This window comes from Esox lucius, chromosome 4 (genome assembly GCF_011004845.1).
Source record: "Esox lucius isolate fEsoLuc1 chromosome 4, fEsoLuc1.pri, whole genome shotgun sequence".
In the NCBI taxonomy this organism is placed as follows: Eukaryota; Metazoa; Chordata; class Actinopteri; order Esociformes; family Esocidae; genus Esox; species Esox lucius.
The window spans coordinates 15,491,922-15,511,362 of record NC_047572.1 but is presented as its reverse complement, the minus strand read 5'-3'; the positions used below and the strand labels follow the sequence as shown (position 1 = coordinate 15,511,362).

Here is a 19,441-nt window from a genome sequence, read left to right as displayed (position 1 = left end):
TTGATAGGTGCATTCAACAATGAGACCCACAGTTGAGATTGAGAAAACAGATTGGAGACTTTCTCCATCTGGTTGAAGAGCTCCGGTTTTTAGGAGAGGAATTTCGTAGTTTCTTTCGTCTGGACCAAGACCAGTACAATTAGCTTTTCCAGATAGGAGGACCACAGACCAAGATGGACACCAGTAGTGCAACTCCATTTTGTCAAGTTGAACGCCTAGTCATTTGTCTCCTATAAGAATTTTTTTATTGATTTGTAGTGTTTAATGCCACAGAGGATTGATATTAGGAACTAAACAATCTAAAGTAAAGGGTTGTTATAAAGCCCACGTTATGTAACGCTTTCACAATATTTATTGTGTTGAGTTTATGAAAAATGGGACTGATAGAGGGATGAAGTCTATAAAATCTAAAAAACATATGGTTATGTCAGCAAGCTGCTAGCTAGCCAATAATTGGTAGCCTACATAGGTAGCTACGTGCACAGTGAAAATGATTCCATTTTATAAAAAGCAGCATGCAACATCTGTGGAGAATCAGTGTGTTCTGAGCAAATTGGCAGCTGCACAAATTGTTCTGCAAGCTTTCTGCTTTGACGGCTTAAGTGTGAACGAGGCATTAGGGTGTGATGAAACCTCTTTAATAACCCCAATACTAGGCATGACAGCCAGAGGACTCGCTACGCTTGACACCAAGTTGCAACAGCACAACTACCACGTGAAGTAGAACACCAAATAGAGATGTGTTTACGCTCTAACAAACCTATAACAGGGTAAACAAAGTCATTGAATTAATCCTCAAAAGGCCACCCTTTTATTTGACTGATTTGACTTACCACTCGCATGGACAAATAACATGCTTCAACATATGCAGATTTGTCATGCTTCAAGCTCGGCCAAAAGGAATAATGCAAAATAAGATGGGGGAAACTTAAAAAGGGAACTTCCTGGGGAAACTTAAAAAGGGAACCACAATCTGCTTTATAGGATCACCCTGGTGTCCCCAACAGAAACCCACCTGTGAACTAAAATACCCTTTTGAAGGAAGCAGAGCTTTTTTTTTTAAAATCACCCAGGCTTGCAAAACTCTTTTAAACAGCTCCATCAAAGATAGTTCATTCTGCCGTTTCCTCACCAAGTCATCATGAAAAAACAACAAAGCTGCTCTGGCAAGGCTGATGCAACCTCTTCAGTAAGAGACACCAAATCTTGACCACTTACTGAACTCCTGGTTCATGTCACCGCTAGTGGAGAAATACTCCTTAGGGGGAGTGTGACTTTGTGTCTACAAAACAGCTGTTAGGGATGAAGACACTAATCTGCTAGAACTGCTGCCTCACTAGTAGTCATGACCTTACGGTCACTAATATAAGTTCCAACACACTGAGGGAAGACATTTTGAAATTGCTCAAGTTCCTTCAGATAAAGGCTGTCCTTGAAATATATCCACCGATGAGGCAGAACCATTCAACTGAGGCCAGATGACGTGCAAATTCAACAATGGCCTGTCTCCCCTATTGTGAAAATGCTACCAATAGCCTCTGGAACCAATTCATAAGCTTTTACCACCGCAGTTTTTACCAAATAAGGCTTGACTGTCAATACTTAAAAAGGCACATTTCACATTTTGAAACCAGATATTTTGATCCAAATTATGGTGAAACACATCCAAATTTTATATACTAGTTACAAGAGGGAGGCCACGCTAAATTATAATAATATTTGTTTAACTAAAAAAAGGTATAAAGGATACATACAGGAAGGTACGAACCGCTGTAAGATCAGTGGTGAATGCAGTGAACGGATGAGTGAAAAACTTACTGTGGTGGATGCTGTAAAGTCCAAACAAAAAGGAGGAAGTAATTCTGCCAGTTGGGGACGAGGAGGGAGGGGCCTGGTGAGACCATTTATTGTCTGCAGAACAGGCCTGTCCAGGTGCCCACATCAGCTGACACTCCCAGCTCACCCACCGGCTTCCAGCAACCAACCAAACAGGAAAGCCTAGCAGACTGACCGGGAGGGTCATCACACTATGGCAGAGCAATACACTGAAAAACATTTAACCTCCACACAATGAAGGAAAAGAAACATCTGGAGCTTTATTTACAGATATCAGTCATTAGGAAGAAACTTAAAAGTTACATATCCATGCACTGGAAGGAAGTCTTCCAAAAATGATTCAACAACATTTTTGGAAGAACGACAGAAAGAATCGATAGAGCTAAAAACAGCAAGATATTGCTATAAGGCAAAACTGGTATAGTAATTACATTGCCATTAATCATGCGTTATGATAGCTAACACTAGAAAAGTAGAAACACAGGCTGTCCACTGGCAGCTACCAAAATCAACATACCTAGTTACTTAGCACCCAATATTAAGAGTAAGTCATCCACTAGATAATTAGGGAGAAAATGTTAAAAAAAACTAAAAACATAGCCCACAGAAGTAAATCCCTTTTAATTTACTCAATATCTCCAATTAATTTTGATTAAGTTGGTGCTTTCTCTTGTGACGTTTTTTTGTTCGTTGTCTGGTCTGGCATGTTCAACAGCGGTTTCCTGAAAGACAGAAAAATTACAATTAGTATTAGCAATTTTCCAAATACTGGGCTGGACTCGATGGAAATCCTTTAGATTCCTGAAGTGTATTCTTATAAATTATTGTAACCTTGGATACCAGAAGAAAAACAGATCAGGGGGATTCAATGTGAGATGCATCCACATCATTTCCAAAAGATCATCAAGTATATCAATCACTCACAGAATGCAAGGCAAAATCAAAGGGGAATAATGACAAATATACATTTGTTCAAGTTCATAAATCGCCTTAAGTAACTGTTGGACATCTCAGGGCGTGCAACTCTTTCACTCAGTGAGAGTAGGGTCGAGGTTGCACGTCTGCTGTGTCAGTCTGGTTATATTGCCCCCCCCATGTGCTTTGATATAACGTGGTGAAATAACAATTATCTACGTGAACATCAAATGCTCTGTCACCGCTGGTTTTCACATTTGTAAGCTAACTATAGCCTAATCGACTAGTCAGGAACTGGTCTCACTATTGTGTGGGGCTCGGCTATGACAAGAGAAAGATACGGCATTCCAAAAATTTAATTCATTCCAAAACACTGTAAGCAAAAAATTAGTTTTATTTTGGGCCAGGCAGATTTTGGCAGTTAGGCTCCAATTTGATTAATCTAAACCTTCTGGATGGGCGCTCTTGGAGAGATTTAATATTTATAAAATGCACAAACAGTGGTGTCACAATTCAGGCCAAGTCGTTGAATGTTCACTAGATCACAGTGACACATCAAGACAGAAATGAATAACAGATAGGGCTTGGCTGTTAAAGATTAGTTCAGTTTGTATTTCACTTACATCACCTATCAAATACTTGCTAAAATAACTTCTAGTGTGTGTGTGCAGTTTACCTTGTCTGAGGGTGGAGGCAGCAGGGTTTTGGTTCTCCTTGCTGTCTTGGTGATTGAAGGCTTTGCTGGGGTCAAACTTGCGTTGACCTGCCTTCAGCTGCTCTACATCTTTCTTCTGACGAGAAACCTGGGCACGCAGCTTTGACAGCTCCTACACACAATACACATACACAAAGTTCAGTTCTAGTCAGACTAGTCTAGTCAAACGCTGCTGCTCCAGTTAGACTGACTCACAACACCAGGAGTTTGGACGAAGCTAAATTCAGGCCCATTGACCCATCAGAATGTTAAGACGGAGCTACGGTAAGACCTCCATTACTCCAGTAGAGGGCTAAATCAGAAGGAGGCATCAAACCTGTTTCAGGGCAACATTCTCGTCTTTGAGCTTCACCACATGTCTAATCTTCTGCTTCTGGTTCTGATGGCCAAGCAGGCGGGCATAGGCATCCGCCAGCCGGGTCAGCTCCTCCTGGTTTGCCCCGTTCTCATTGAGCAGCGCGTCTCGCTCCGCAGCGAACCCATTCAGTTGCTCCTGCGGTGCCGTCAGAGTAAGGACAAAGGGAGGCACACCCCAAAAACTCAGGGACAGGAAAGCAAAACACTCAAAGACTTCATCTCCAAACATTCCAACAGCGGTGACCACAGGCCTGTGAGACGACTGACCTGAAAGGGCTTGACCTTGGCATAGAGCTCCTCATACTGCCTCCTCCAGTGCTCCGTCGCTACATCTACAGCATCCACCGCACTGAAAGAAGATTGGACAGGGTAATACCAGTATTGACAGCCTATTGTCTAACACAGGGGTTCCCAAAAATGTTTGTCCAACGACCCAGTTTTGATATATCTAAAAATGATCACGACCCCAACCATGTGAAGAAAATTTATATAATTGTTATTTTTTTGAGGCTATGGGAGTGAACTGTGAAACATTCTCCCCTGACCCCATTTTCATATCAGGTGACCCCACATGGGGTCACTAACCCCTATTTTGGGAACCTCTGGTCTAACACCATTTTCTTCAGCAAGTTGATCTAGGGCAGTGGTTCCCAACTCCGGTCCTCGAGTATCCCCAACAGCACACATTTTTGTTGTAGCCCTGGACACCCAATTCAACTCAATGAGAGCCTGCTTGGCTGGAGCTACAAGGAAAATGTGTACTGTTGGGGGTACTTGAGGACCGTAGTTTGGAACCACTGGTCTAGGGTCCACTGGTCTTTGCTGAAAAGCACACTGTATTCATATAAAAGCCAATTAGCACCCCCACACCCCCCTCTACAGAGATTCATTTGAAGGAAACATGGTCGTCCTTCTCACCTCTTCTCTTGGGTCTCAGCGAGCTGTCTCTGGAAGTCTTTTCTCTGTTCCTCCATCTCCCATTGGAGAGTCACCTTCTCTTGGACCACTGTGTCCAACTGGCTCTGAACAGAAGCCTTCTTTTCTTCCATGAAATCTAGCTGGCTCTGAAGACGCACTCTCTGCTGTTCGGACTCATCCAGTAGGTTCAGAATTCTTCCTCTCTCTTGGTCAAACGTCGCTGCTTGTGTTTTCAGACTATTCCGCTCTTCCTCTAGCTCCCTCATTTGGTTCTCTAAACAAGCAGAGTTTGAATCTAGTTGAACAAGTAAGGAGTCATCCTTCGCCTTCAACTTGTTTTGAAGGCACAGTTTCTCCTCCTCCATTTCCCCTACCAAACACTGTAGAGCTAGCTTCTCTTCAGCTGCCTTTTTCAACTGACTCTCTAGCCGCCCCACCTCCTCTGACATCACCTGCAGTGACTCTCTCCTCTGTGCCTCCCTCTCTCCCTTTTCCTGGTCCAGAAGTCTCAGAATTTCCTCCTTCTCCTCTCCAGCTTGCTTTAATAGCCTTTGGGCCTCCTCTTTTTCCATCGTCTCCTTCTGTAACCGTCTCTGTGCCTCCTCCTCAGCTCTCTTCATCTCCTCATCTCTCTGAGCCAGACAAGTCTGTACCTCCAGCAGCATTCTAGAAACAAGGTGAGGGTCAGAGGGAGACAGGGAAGATGGAGTGAGAGGTGAGGGAGGAGTCAAATTTACATCAACACAGTCAATAACCAGTCACTAAAACCACACCATGAACTCACCTTGCATACTCCTCTCTGGCCTTCTCCTCAGCCTGCTGGCCCGCTATATGTTTCCCCCGCTCCTCATCCATTTCCTGCCTCACTCTCGTCACCTCCTTCTCCTTCTGAAGAGACACCCTCTCCATCTCTTCTTTCATTTGCTGGGTTACCCTTTCCATCTCCTCCTCCAGTGTTTGCCCCTTCTCCTCTGCTCTCTTCAATGCCAATCTCATGCTGGTGAAAATACATTTTTACAAGGCCAGTCTTACATGTGCATATACTTTAAAGTACGATAGTTAGAACTTAAACCATTAAACCTTTTATTTACCAAGTGGTCTTCAGGTAAGCAGAGGCTGAGTTTTAGGAAGGAGGTGTATTCCTCACATAGGATGTATTTAAATTGCTCACCTCTCCAGCTCAGTGGCCATTTCTCCTATCTTGCTGAGGGAAGTTGCGTGTTCCTCCTGGAGCCTCCTCATGGAAGCAGAGTGTACCTCCTCCAACGCTTCCACATCACTGCTCCTCCTGGGAAAATATAATGCATTGACTCTTGCAGCCAAACTATATACCCGAAACAACTTCTCTCCCAAATCAGACTGTGCCTGTAGCCTGGGGTGACTTCAGTTTCTGTTAAAAGATGTAACATTCTGGGGAATACGTTAAGATTTGGGTGAAGGAAGGAGGCTTATCCAGTAGCCAGTGACGACTGCTCTTAGAAGTCATGGATGCGATGCATACATTTCAGTTTTATTCTAAATCTCTGCTGCATAAACATAATCCACCTGGAGAGTTTCCAACCCCCTCCTGGCTTCTCACCCATTTAGCAGTGCTCTGGTCTCAGTCAGCTCTCTCTCCATGTTAGTCTTCTCCTGCTGTAAACTCCGTAGGATCTCCTGTCTGCTCTTCTCCTCGTCCTCCCTCCTCTCTTCCTGCAACTCTAGAACCGACAGCTCCCCCAGCGCCTCCTCCAACTCATCCTCCAGCTGTCTCCGTTCTTTCTCTGTCTCCTCCTTCACTTGGTCCAGCACAGAGGCTAGAGTGGCGGCACGCTCCTGAGAGGGAAACCAGAAAAATGGGGCCGATGCAGAGCAGGAAGATTCAGTTGCTGGAGATGTGGGATTTTAATAGGTGCCATAATGGATCTGAAGAATCCCCAACACAGAAACAAACCTTTTCCCTCGCCAGTTCCACAGCCAGGGAGGTGTGTGCCTGCTGCAGTTGCTCCTGCATCACCTCCTCACTCTTCCTGGTCTCCTGCAGGAGGCTCAGCTCTGCCGTAAGCTCTTCTATTCTTTTTTTTCCATTCTCCTGGCTCCTATCTAAACATAGAGAGAAACATATGAACATTGACGCTGGCATTGAGCTTGAGTTCTGTGATTAGAGACCAGGGCTGTCTTTGTACCTCTCTCCTCCTCCAGGACCTTGCACCTCTCACCCAGGTGAGCTACTTTCTTATCCAGCTCCTCCTCTGTTCTCTTCAGCAGTTCCCTAAGCCGTGCTAGCTCCGACTCCTGCTGGCACACGGCACTCTGGGAGGCGGACAGTTCCTGGTTGGTCCGCTGCATCTGCATCTCCATCTCTCCCATAGCCTTCATGGAGGAGGTCAGCTCTGCCTCGATGCGCTGGAGAAGCTTCTCAGTCTCCCGCAAAGCATCCTGGGAAGACATCAGGTCCTGTTGACGTTTCTCGGACTCCTCCTCTTTTAGACGGAGAGAGGCCTGGGATGTGCAGAGATCTGTGGTACACTGCTCCAGTTTCTGCTCAAGATGGCTGTGAGAAAAGGACAAGGCGCAAGATTTTTCATTTTGAAAACCAACCAAGGAAGAGGAAACTTAAGAATAGAAATAAAGGATTTGTTGTTCAGGAAGGTGTGCACTGGCTCACCGGCGTTTCTCCTGTTCAGACTCTGACATGCGATTCTTCTCGTTCTGCTCACGAAGCTTTATACGCAGATCCTAAGGACACAAAAGCATGGTGCAATAGCTTATAACAACTGCTGACCTACAATTTCTGCAACCAGATGTAAGAATGATCATGGACCATTTAAGTAGTATTTCTATACATGCTTCTTCCCTCAGTGACCTATATGTTATGAACTTCATTGTATTGCTGGTATCTCGCCATCTCATTTATGTCCATGACCTGACAGCACATAGCCTTCAGTTTGAAGGCCTGTCTAAAACCAGTAGAGGTGTTTGCTGTTCCAGTCTTTTTATCCATGAGTATTACTTGTAAAAAAAAAAAAAGTGTGTGTGTGTACATTACCTGGTTGTGGTCATTGGCTGTGTCCAGGTAACCCTGAAGAACCCTGATTTCTTCCCTCAGTTCCTGGATCACAGCTGTAATAAAACCCAATATAGCACACATAGTTGACTTCTATACCATCTATAGAAGGACTGAGAAAGAAGTCGGGAGAAAGGACACGCAGACAACCTACCCTGCAGTGTGTCCATCTCCTTCTCCAGCTCCTCATTCTGGACTTTTGTGTCACGGTGAAGGTCCTCTGTAAAAAAAGATATATTAATTTGCATGTCTGACTAAGTCCAGTTATAAAGGGTTAAGAGCCATCTGCAACCAGAATATTGTCACAATTTTAATCCATCTCATAACTATTATCTATCTTAAATAGAAAAACTATGCAAGCCTAGTTCATCAGGGCCACGTTATGAAGCTAGTTGGTGAACGAGGGAGGGGGTTTTGAAGAGCTGCTATTTATGGCCAATAGCAGCTTTGTTATGAGAAGTGGCCAAAACTCTGTTCCTGTGCTAATCTGAAACCTAGTGTACGGAACGCCATTTGAGTATCCAGAATGTGCAGTGGGTATAAAAAGTCTACACATCCCTGTTAAAATGCCAGGTTCTTGTGATGTAAGAATGAGACAAATCTTGTCAGAACTTTTTCCACCTTTAATGTGACCTACAACATGAACAATTCAATTGAAAAACAAACTGAAATCTTTGAAGGGGAAAAACTAAAGACACAGAATAACCTGGTGGCATAAGTATGCACACCCTTAAACTAATGCTTTGTTGAAGCACCTTTTGATTTTATTACAGCACTCAGTCTGTTTGGGTAGGAGTCTATTAGCATGGCACTTCTTGATGTGGCAATATTTGCCCACTCTTCTTTGCAAAAGCATTCCAAATCTGTCAGATTGTGAGGACATCTCCTGTGCACAGCCCTGTTCAGATCCCCCCACAGATGTTCGATTGGATTCAGGTCCGGGCTCTGGCTGGGCCATTTCAAAACATTAATTTTCTTCTGTTGAATGTGTGCTTTGGGTCATTGTCATGCTGAAAGGTGGACCTCCTCTTCATGTTTAGTTTTCTAACGGACGCATGAAGGTTTTGTGCCAAAATTGCCTAGTATTTGGAACTGTTCATAATTCCACCCTCCACCCTGACTAAGGCCCCAGTTCCAGCTGAAGAAAAACTGCCCCAAAGCATGATGCTGCCACCATGCTTCACTTTGGGTATGGTGTTCTTTGGGTGATGTGCAGTGTTGTTTTTGCACCAAACATACCTTTTGGAATTATGGCCAAAAAGTTCAACCTTGGTTTCATCAGACCATAACACATTTTCCCACGTGCTTTTAGGGGACTTGATGTTTGTTTGGATGCTTTTCTTTGTAAGAAAAGGCTTCCGTCTTGCCACCCTACCTCATAGCCCATTCAAATAAAGAATACAGGAGATTGTTCTCACATGTATCACACAGCCAGTACTTGCCAGGAATTCCTGCAGTTACTTTAATGTTGCTGTAGGCCTCTTCGAAGCCTCCCTGACCAGTTTTCTCCTCGTCTTTTCATCAATTTTGTGAGGGACGTCCAGTTCTTTGTAATGTCTCTGTTGTGCCATATTTTCGCCACTTGATGATGACTGTCTTCACTGTGTTCTATGGTATATCTAATGCTTTGGAAATTATTTTGTACCCTTCTCCTGACTGATATCTTTCAAAAATGAGAGCCCTCTGATGCTTTGGAAGCTCTCTGTGGACCATGGCTTTTGCTCGGAGATGCGACGAAGAAAATGTCAGGAAAATCCAATTAGAACAGCTGAACTTTATTTGTGATTAATCAGAGTCACTTTAAATGATGGCAGGTGTGTAATGACTTCTATTTAACATGAGTTTAAATATGATTGGTTAATTCTGAACACAGCCACATCCCCAGTTATAAGAGGGTGTGCACGCTTATGCAACTAGGTTAGTGTAAGGTTTTATTTTTAATTTTTACCCCACAAAGATTTCAGTTTGTTTTTCAATTGAATTGTTCACATTAAAAGTTGACATGATTTATCTTTGTCTCATTCTTTTACATCTGTCTCATCACATTTTTCACAAAAACCTGGCATTTTTACAGGGGTGTGAAGACTTTATATCCACTGTACATTTAACGTGTTAAATTAGAAACCTATTTCTGTAGAAGACTAGCTAATGGCTATACTGTACCTAAAATGGAAACAATGACCTGGTTTCTGGCAACTATATTCACTTCTATTTAAACATTTGAACTTAAAAATAGACAGAAGAGGAACAGAAACGAAAAGACTAATCGTCTGTTTACTCTAAGAATATTGGTGTTGTGAAAAATATGTATACTACTTATTTGTCAAGTGACATCATATTTTTGTTGTTAGTATTTCACATAGAACTTTGTGAAGAAATAAATTAACTAACAAGCGGTTTAGTTGGGAGAGAGAAATGTGTCTCATGTTTCGTTTCCCTCTAAACTGCTCTTCCCGGGTGAGAGAACAGCATGTTTCAAGACAAAGAGTCCAACCCTTCAAGAGATTTAAGATGTTAAACATGTTGGTTGCAGTTCGTCCATCGCAACAGAACCATAGCCTTATTTACTTTTGGCTTACAACATGCAGCTACTGAACCTTGTAGCCAGTGAAGTTTTAGTTTATCCTCAACTAATTCTAATTTGTTTGGTCCCTGGGCAGAGTCGACATCTTGGCCAGCTCGCTTACACGGTCTAGCAAAAATGCTACAAAAATAAAGTTGGAATGAGTTGGAAACAGAGTTTAAGCTCACCCAGGTCCATGTTCCTCTCCCTGAGGGCTGTTAGCGTAGCTCTGGCAGCCTCCATATCCACCTCCAACAGCTTCACCTGGCCCTCCATACTGATCTGAAGGAAACTAAGCATCTGGTGGGACAACACTCAATTGTCAGTCATACAGCCCTAAGACACATTCAACCTGGGCACAATATCAGCCCACACATTAATCATTTTGACAGGTGAGTGCCAAGCAAAAACCCATTCCAGATAACATATCATTCACTGCCATGGCTAAGCTATACCTTTTCCTTGGCGTCCAGTTTGTTCCTAGCATCCATCAGCTCCATAGACAGAGACTGGATCTTCTTTTTAGTGGCGTCTGCAGAAACCTGATAACAACCACACATAACAAGGTACCCAGATAATGAAAGAACGTCTTGTTGACAATTTACAGTATTAGTATTGTTTTGTCAGCTCGATACCAGCTGACATACAGCCTACCCAACAACTAGCGCTCCATACCTTTGTGAAACTGCAGCCAGTGACCTTTCGGTCGGTTAGGACGCATATTACGGCAAGTCAAAAAACATAATTTATGATTTCCTGTGTATATTATTTTTTTCTTTCTGGGACAAGGCTTTATCTGGGTCAAGAAAACCAACCGAGTTGAGCATACCAAGTCTGACCCGATGACCATAATGTCAAACGCCACGTTACCTTGTTCTTGAGGAACTCGTTGGTTTTCTTGAGCTCGGCCAGCTGCCTCTCCAGGGTAGTGACGTTGGCAGCCAGACCGGTCTTCTCTCTGACCGCGGATAACAGCTTGTACTCCACCTTCCTCAGCTCCTCCTCCAGTGCTACCAGGCGCTTGTCCTGCTCTCCGCGCTGGTGCACCAGGGACCGGATCTACAGATTAGGGGAGATTTAGTGGTTAATATGGGTTCCTTTTTAACCAAGGCAAACAGTAGGCCACACAGCAGCTTTCTCAACAGAAAAAGCTGTTTCCACGTCCATGATCAATGTCTTGATTTATCAATTAATCAACACATACCAACGACAACAATTGAGACGGATATGACAATATTTATTTTGCATTGTAACAAACTACCTCTTTCTCCAGGAGTTTCTGTTGTTTCATTTGCATTGAGAGGCCACTCTTGTCTTTTTTCGACACGGACCCTTCAACCTGCGAGTGAAATTAAGAATTAATCACAGAATCTCATTACATTCAGATAGGGGCCTCAGAGTGGAATAACAAGAAGCAGTCTCATTCAACTCAGGGTTTTCTACGTCTACAAAGATTCAGTTAGATTCACATTCCAGCTCCGGCTTAATCAGTACCACAAAGTGGATATTGCTACTCTAGGCAGCTTTTGAGGGTGAGAACAAATTGTCCCACATGGCTAATCAAACACAGAACTCTTCTTTGGGAATGTTGAACCATCAATGTACAGGCTAATCAGGTGCAGATTATTACCAAAATCAGCCATAATGAACGTTTCAGCAAATTCAGCCTATGGTATAAAATGGATCACATTTTTTCACCCGCCCCATGGATAAAATAGCTACGAAGTCAGTCATACAAATGCTATAGAGTGGGTGAACGTTTAAAGCATAGAGTGGATATAGAGCAGATATCAAACATCTACACAACATTATTGAGCTTCTGTTTATGTAAAAGCTGATATCAACACAAACATGTCAGACCACATTTCACCTTAGTGAACAACAATCAAATAAAAACAGTCTTTTACAAACAGTATTATTGCAGTCTTTATGCCTCCTCAGTCACTTTTATCCCTAGTTGAACTGAGAGTTGACCAAAGTTGCCTTGCTAACTCCTCAAACCTGTTTCTTAGTATAGGGCTTAGTACTTTAATGTCATCTTGATGCCAATGTGATTACAACAACAGAATTTACCAGGCCATCCACAGACAAGGTCCTACGCACAGGTGACATGGGCACATCTTTCGAGGGAGATGGTGTTGGGAAGCCAGGAGCTGAGTTGAGAGGGGAAATGTGAAAGTAGAAAGGATTGAAAATAAAATGAAAAGGCTAATCATATGTTTCAGGACAGTAAGATAGAACAGGAAACTATAGTGAATGAATTAAATGACTTATTTGTGAATAAATGGAGATGGATTTCAGAGTAGAAATGATCAGTATTATTTGACAGTCAAACTAACCACTGGCTTTAGGCTGTTTGAAGCGCTCTGACCGATGGAATGAGGCAGGTCCCTTAACCTCTCCCGGTTTGAGTTCATAGGTGCCCGGTGCTGGGGCGCAGCCTGAACAAAACATGATGAACAAAACTTTTAGCCGATTGCACTATTATACATGTATAGATAACACTGTTAGTTAACATAAACATGGCAATGACATGACAATTTTACTTCATGGACTTGTTTCATTTTGCTCGGATAAGGGGTAAGGACGGTTAGCTTACTGCAATAGCTAGCTTTGTACCAACTTAATACTATTAATAAAGATGACTATATAACATTTTAAAAGGGATATATAGCGACTGGTTAGGTACTGTACCGTACAGCGTCACACTGTCACTGGGTCTAGGTTAACACAGAGATCAAATTGAAGTCGGTAACGTAGCAGCTAAGCTCTAGAAAAGGTTTAACTTACCGATATTTTCATTAAATCTTTTCACCGGTGCTCTAGAAAAAGACATTGGTTAAGTTTGGACGAAATCGTTTTTAAAAAGTTATTCTACGAAAAACAAACACACTGCTTCAGAAAAATAGCAACAAACGGTGCCCCCGCTGAAATTTTAAATCTACGTCATAACCAATCGAAAAAAAGAGGACACTAGTCTAACCAATCACAGCAGAGAAAACGGAACTTCCGTCCAGCCCACTTGGTCCCTGCTTTTCCAGTGCTGTCTGTTTTGCCACTTGCAACTTTCAAATGCAAAAATTACAAGTCAGTTTTTAGTTAGACATTTTTTATTTCATGGAAATACAACATCATTAATTTCCTTTTGCAGGACCATTTGTTGTATATCGTTATATTCTTTTATTCTATTTGTATTTCAAAACATGATCACTCATACAACAATATCATGAACAAAAACCTAATGTCACAATGGATCAATGATGACATTATCACTCGTCATGCTAAAGGCTTGAAAATGATGCATCAATAACTTTTACTTCACTTTTCTTATCAACAGATTCACCAATTCAAAGAGCAATACGGTGAGTTGTGTAAATAAATAATAAAAAAAGAACCATTGCAACAATTACAAAAAAGAAAACGAAATGTAATTGTTAGTTTTTTTGTCATTTGAAACGTAACCAAAATAGAAAAGGAAAATGTGGTTGCTCATTCATTGGGGTCACGATTAGCTTTCCTTCTAAGAATAAAACAAAGGGACAAAATATCTGTATATTTTGATTACATTTCTAAATCTAAAGGAAATTAATCCAACAATTGAGAATACTGAATATATTGCCCTCCATCTCATGTATATTTTGTACCTAAACAGGAAAAATGCTACTTCTTGATTTCTTCAATTCTTTAGAGGAAATTAGCTGTACATGAATTTGGATAGATCTTTAGATCCTGCCAACATCTTCCATTCACACTCTGAACAAATATATTGAATACAGTAACATCCTCCTGGTCTCCATTTTCCTGTTAAAACCAAGAGGCATCTTTGAAAGTTTTTTTTTTTACTCTGAAAAAAGTAAACACACTTTTGCAGATAAAGTCAATAATTTGAACATGGTAAACAATATCACTGTATTAAGTGCATGTACAGAATACAAAAAAAAAACAATTCCATAAACTGACAAGGAGAAATCAAAAAGTAGACTTGAGTTTTCTCGTCAGTATAAGAGGCAAGTTATACCAAGGAAGAATCATTAAATTATCCATATTTAAAAGCAATAACTATTACAACACTGGACACTTCACTTTTGAGCTCAACAGTGACATTTACAAGGGGGAATGGATCTGAATAAAACTACTCAGGCTTGAAAACCCCAAATAAAAGGTACAAAATAAATAAAAGTAGGGAAAGCAGTGGTGTCTTTGTTATGCTACTGTATGTGAAGGCAGTAGGGCTGTGTATGAGGGAAGAAAAAGTGAGGTGTTGCTAACTACTCCTATGTTAGCCAAGCTGGAGACACTGTTTAATTCTTTACTTAGTACATCACTTTTGATCAGAGGCATCGCTTGGGACACACCCATGTTAGTTTCTAGAATGAATGTACAGCGTTACTTTTTAATGATCATATTATAAGATTTATCGGGTAACATTGGCATTTTTAAGTATCATCATAGTACTTAGTATCTATGTGAGCTTCAATTATTTATTTTATAAGTTGCCCTTAGGTTTTGCTTTTGTATGTAATCTACAAAATAATATTCTCAGGTCTTTTCAATATCTGATTATCTGTGTGTTGAGGTTTTGGAGATGTTTCCAATTTATTTACAATATTTGTAATATGTATGTAGATTGTTGTTGCTCACTAAAGGTTCTCCCTGATAGACTGTTGTTTGTGACTAGAGGAAAGACCTGTACATCTTCAACCACTGTATTACTGAGCCCATCCATGTGACATAGCTCTAGGGACAGGAATGGTCATGCAAAAGGCTTTTGCTTCACATGGGTTGGGACCAGCATAACCATGCCTTTAAAACAAGCCTATGTTTTTGGGCCATGGTGGATTGGGGCACTAAAATCTGAGCCTAAGATATCCAGAGTTAAAAAAACTCTGTTCGGGATTTTGATGTTTTTAGAGAGTGCCATGTCACCAACAGAAGATCCAATGAGTTTGCCTTCTACAGTGAAAACTGGCATGGCGTTGGTATGAAATATTTGGTGCTAAAATGATGGACAGTCAGACAAAACTCTCTATACCTAAGGTTCTGAGTGTCTCAGTACAAGGCCAAAATGAGGCAGTGTGTAGGAATGTGTATGTGTGTGAGATGTCTATGTTTAACATGTGTGTAGCGTGTATGTTCACCATGTGTGTGTTCTTCTCAGCATGTGGTGGCCAATGACTGGTGTATAGGTGGCTGGAAGCAGCGGACGTGCTCCACTGTGGAACTATCCGTCTCCACAGCCTTCATGTACTTATTGAGGATGGCAAAAATCTCATTGTTCAGGATCTGGTACTTCCTGATGCGATCGGCCATCTTCTTCAAGGGCTGGGAAGGAAGTGGGGAGAGGGGAAAATGACAAAATAGAGTTAAAGCTTCAGGTCAGGACTGAAGTAGACAAGGACTTGCCATGGTAAAGACTCACAACATCAAGTGTTGTCAACATGTCCCAAAATACATTCTGTTGGCCAAATGTTAAGCATGCTGGTTAAAACAGCCAACATCTAGCACGCTGTGACAGCGTTTACCCACCACATTCTTGATGATCTCATCCTTGCCGTCCTGCCTCTGAACCTTGAGTAGGTGGTAGCAGAAGTCAAACAGGTCGAAGCGGCGCTGCTGACCCAACAGTACAATAATGGAGCATCCGGCCCAGTTCAGCCCATCACCAAAACACTGTCTGCAGAGGATATACACACAAACATACACTAACTTAGTGAGTCATTAGTGTTCGTAGTGTTTGTAAAGAGCCCTATACAAATAAGCGTTGTTGGTTGGTTGACTGACGGTTCAGAATCAGACATTGCACAAAGCGATCACACACAGACAATACAGCCTTTTCTACTGTATCCGTGCAGTAAACCCCTCTGTGACCTGAGTGGTCTACAGTCACGTGTGTGTGTGTGTGTGTGTGTGCGTGTTACAGTGACTCACTCTGCGGTGAACTCGTGTGTCCCGACGGGAATGCAGTAGACAAACTGCATGGCACTCCATAGGCGGTGGAACTCCATACACTCATCCACGTGCATCACGCCATTGGTGGGGGGTGGCCCCCGCCACACGGCATCCTGCAGGAAACTACGGATCCTTGTTAGGATCACCTCGAACATGGACAGGCCGCAGCAAAGACGCTCCTTAGTCAACAGATCCCCCTCACGGGCTATGGCGATTTGCTGGAATAAGAGAGGAGCAACGGACGTGTTGGGAGGTGTTAGGTCTGGAAGTAATTGGACACTGACACAAGTTTTATTTTGGCTGTTAACTAAAATATATTCAAGTTAGAGTTAAATAATGAACATGGGCTTGAAGTGCAGTCTCTCAGGTTGAATTTGAGGGTATTCACATCCAAACTGGTGGAAGGATTTAGGAATTACAGCTTTAATATATTGCCCCCTCTTTTTCAAGGGACCAAAAGTAATTGGACAATTGACTCAAAAGCTGTTTCATGGAGAGGTGTGGGCTATTCCTTTGCTATTTCTTCATCAATTAAACAGGTAAAAGGCCTGAGTTGATTCCAGGTGTGGCATTTGCATTTGGAAGCTGTTGCTGTGAGCCCACAACATGCGGTCAAACGAGCTCTAAATGCAAATGAAACTGGCCATCCTTAGGCTGCAAAAAAACCACCAGAGAGATAGCAGGAACAGTAGGAGTGGCCAAATCAACAGTTTGGTACATTCTGAGTCAGTGTGATGGCATGGGCATGCATGGCTTCCAATGGCACTGGGTCAATAAGACAGAAGAAGCCGGATGAATTCTGAAGTGTATAGGGATATATTGTCTGCTCCGATTCAGCCAAATTCAGCTAAATTGATTGGATGGCGCTTTCACTTTACAGAAGGACAATGTCCAAAAACATACTGCGAAAGCAACCCAGGAGTTTAAGGCAAATAAGTGGAATATTCTGCAATGGCCTAGTCAATCACCTAAACTCAACCCGATCGAGCATGAATTTCACTTGCTGAAGACAAAACTTAAGGCAGAAAGACCCACGAACAAACAACATCTAAAGACAGCTGCAGTAAAGGCCTGGCAAAGCTTTACAAAGGAGGAAACCCAGCGTTTGGAGATGTCCATGCATTCCAGAGTTCAAGCAGTCATTGCCTGCAAAGGATTCTCGACAAAATAGTAAATATGAACATTTCATTTATGATTGTGTTAAATTGTCCAATTACATTTGAGCCCCTGAAATAAGGAGACTGTATGAAAATAGTTGCAATTCCTAAACAATATTTTTGTTCAACCCCTTGGATTAAATCTCTAAGTCGGCCCTTCAACTGCATCTTGGTTGTTTCATTTCAAATCCATTCTGACACAATTATGAAAATTGGGTCAGTGTCCAAATATTTCCGGACCTAACTGTAGAACAATGACACGGTCTTGAAACTTTGCCAAAATGTCAGCGTGTAAAAGTCATTTAAAATCTTTACCAAGATTGCCGTACTTTCTTATGGCAGCGAGGAAAGGACAGAGAGCCAGGTGATGAGACATGGTTGGTAATGACAGACTGGTTGAGCTCACCTGGGGTGTACCAAGCCTCTCGATGAGGGGCACCAGGTGGAGAGGAGCATACTTAGCCTCCAGCCTCTTCATCCTCACCTCCAGACGCTCCCCCTCTGCAAACATGCACACACACACACATGTCACAGCTCCGACCACATCAGTCAGGTGAACTGTCCCACCCATCAACGTTCATCTGGATCCGCACCCCACAACATTGATCACATACCTTTGATGTAAACCCTGGGGAGGATGTTTTGGAAGGGAGCTGCGTGAAGGAGGTCACACACCTCTTCCTGGGACTGACGTGACACACATACAGACAGAGAGAACAACAGAGAAATGAGGTTTGAACCATAGCCAACCACTCATCTCTCCCGGACACATCTACACTACGTGGGATTGTTAGTGGGTGACTGGAAGGAGGCACTGAAAACTCATTAGTAAGGAGTGGATTGAGTCAGAGGAAGAAAAGCTATGCTACTGTGTGTTTGAATATGTGAGAGAGTAAACTAAAGTTATAATGAGATAACCCTAGGAGGTTGAGTAGCAGTAAACTACAACAGTTATAATGAGATAACCCTAGGAGGTTGAGTAGCAGTAAACTACAACAGTTATAATGAGATAACCCTAGGAGGTTGAGTAGCAGTAAACTACAACAGTTATAATGAGATAACCCTAGGAGGTTGAGTAGCAGTAAACTACAACAGTTATAATGAGATAACCCTAGGAGGTTGAGTAGCAGTAAACTACAACAGTTATAATGAGATAACCCTAGGAGGTTGAGTAGCAGTAAACTACAACAGTTATAATGAGATAACCCTAGGAGGTTGAGTAGCAGTAAACTACAACAGTTATAATGAGATAACCCTAGGAGGTTGAGTAGCAGTAAACTACAACAGTTATAATGAGATAACCCTAGGAGGTTGAGTAGCAGTAAACTACAACAGTTATAATGAGATAACCCTAGGAGGTTGAGTAGCAGTAAACTACAACAGTTATAATGAGATAACCCTAGGAGGTTGAGTAGCAGTAAACTACAACAGTTATAATGAGATAACCCTAGGAGGTTGAGTAGCAGTAAACTACAACAGTTATAATGAGATAACCCTAGGAGGTTGAGTAGCAGTAAACTACAACAGTTATAATGAGATAACCCTAGGAGGTTGAGTAGCAGTAAACTACAACAGTTATAATGAGATAACCCTAGGAGGTTGAGTAGCAGTAAACTACAACAGTTATAATGAGATAACCCTAGGAGGTTGAGTAGCAGTAAACTACAACAGTTATAATGAGATAACCCTAGGAGGTTGAGTAGCAGTAAACTACAACAGTTATAATGAGATAACCCTAGGAGGTTGAGTATTAGTAAACTACAACAGTTATAATGAGATAACCCTAGGAGGTTGAGTAGCAGTAAACTACAACAGTTATAATGAGATAAACCTAGGAGGGTGGGTGATTCACTAAGCAGGATTTGTCACAAAGTATAGTACATCACACTGATGTCAAGTCTTCCCTAGGTCACAGAACATGCTACTGTCACTGGATAACCAATGGGAATATTACTGGAACCAAACTAATGTTTCAATTATATTGT

General features: G+C 42.1%; 2 protein-coding genes across 4 annotated transcripts in view; both read right to left on the bottom strand.

Moving 5' to 3' along the window:
* Positions 1 to 2,076: 2,076 nt before the first annotated feature.
* Positions 2,077 to 13,304, bottom strand: hmmr (hyaluronan-mediated motility receptor (RHAMM)). The gene is made up of 20 exons (XM_010865860.5): positions 13,141 to 13,304; positions 12,690 to 12,791; positions 12,424 to 12,503; positions 11,612 to 11,689; positions 11,221 to 11,409; positions 10,806 to 10,892; positions 10,539 to 10,650; positions 7,942 to 8,007; positions 7,770 to 7,843; positions 7,389 to 7,459; positions 6,907 to 7,274; positions 6,675 to 6,823; positions 6,321 to 6,556; positions 5,913 to 6,029; positions 5,526 to 5,738; positions 4,742 to 5,407; positions 4,091 to 4,172; positions 3,783 to 3,959; positions 3,428 to 3,578; positions 2,077 to 2,558 (listed from the first exon to the last, which is right to left on the bottom strand). Exons 1-20 carry the CDS (start codon positions 13,184 to 13,186, stop codon positions 2,545 to 2,547), a joined length of 3,078 nt encoding a protein of 1,025 aa, XP_010864162.3. The 5' UTR covers positions 13,187 to 13,304; the 3' UTR covers positions 2,077 to 2,544.
* Positions 13,305 to 14,280: 976 nt separating this feature from the next.
* Positions 14,281 to 19,441, bottom strand: part of cyfip2 (cytoplasmic FMR1 interacting protein 2) — a 32,039-nt gene continuing 26,878 nt past the window's right edge. The window contains exons 26-30 of one of the 3 annotated variants that reach the window (XM_034291863.1): positions 18,071 to 18,143; positions 17,863 to 17,957; positions 16,279 to 16,517; positions 15,877 to 16,024; positions 14,281 to 15,672 (exon numbers count right to left, since the gene is read on the bottom strand). In XM_034291863.1, the coding sequence (XP_034147754.1) occupies positions 15,505 to 15,672; positions 15,877 to 16,024; positions 16,279 to 16,517; positions 17,863 to 17,957; positions 18,071 to 18,143 (723 nt within the window). In that variant the 3' untranslated portion in view covers positions 14,281 to 15,504. Of the gene's footprint in view, positions 15,673 to 15,876; positions 16,025 to 16,278; positions 16,518 to 17,862; positions 17,958 to 18,070; positions 18,145 to 19,441 lie in introns of all 3 variants that reach the window. The other 2 variants (XM_010865858.4, XM_010865859.4) reach the window with 2 other exon arrangements.

Excerpts from the sequence above, each read along its gene's own strand:
- hmmr (XM_010865860.5), bottom strand. The coding sequence starts at position 13,186 with ATGTCTTTTTCTAGAGCACCGGTGAAAAGATTTAATGAAAATATCG. Across the intron at positions 6,824-6,906 it reads GGTCCTGGAGGAGGAGAGAG|ATAGGAGCCAGGAGAATGGA; the intron begins GTACAAAGACAG and ends CTCTATGTTTAG. Across the intron at positions 5,739-5,912 it reads ATGGCCACTGAGCTGGAGAG|CATGAGATTGGCATTGAAGA; the intron begins GTGAGCAATTTA and ends TATTTTCACCAG.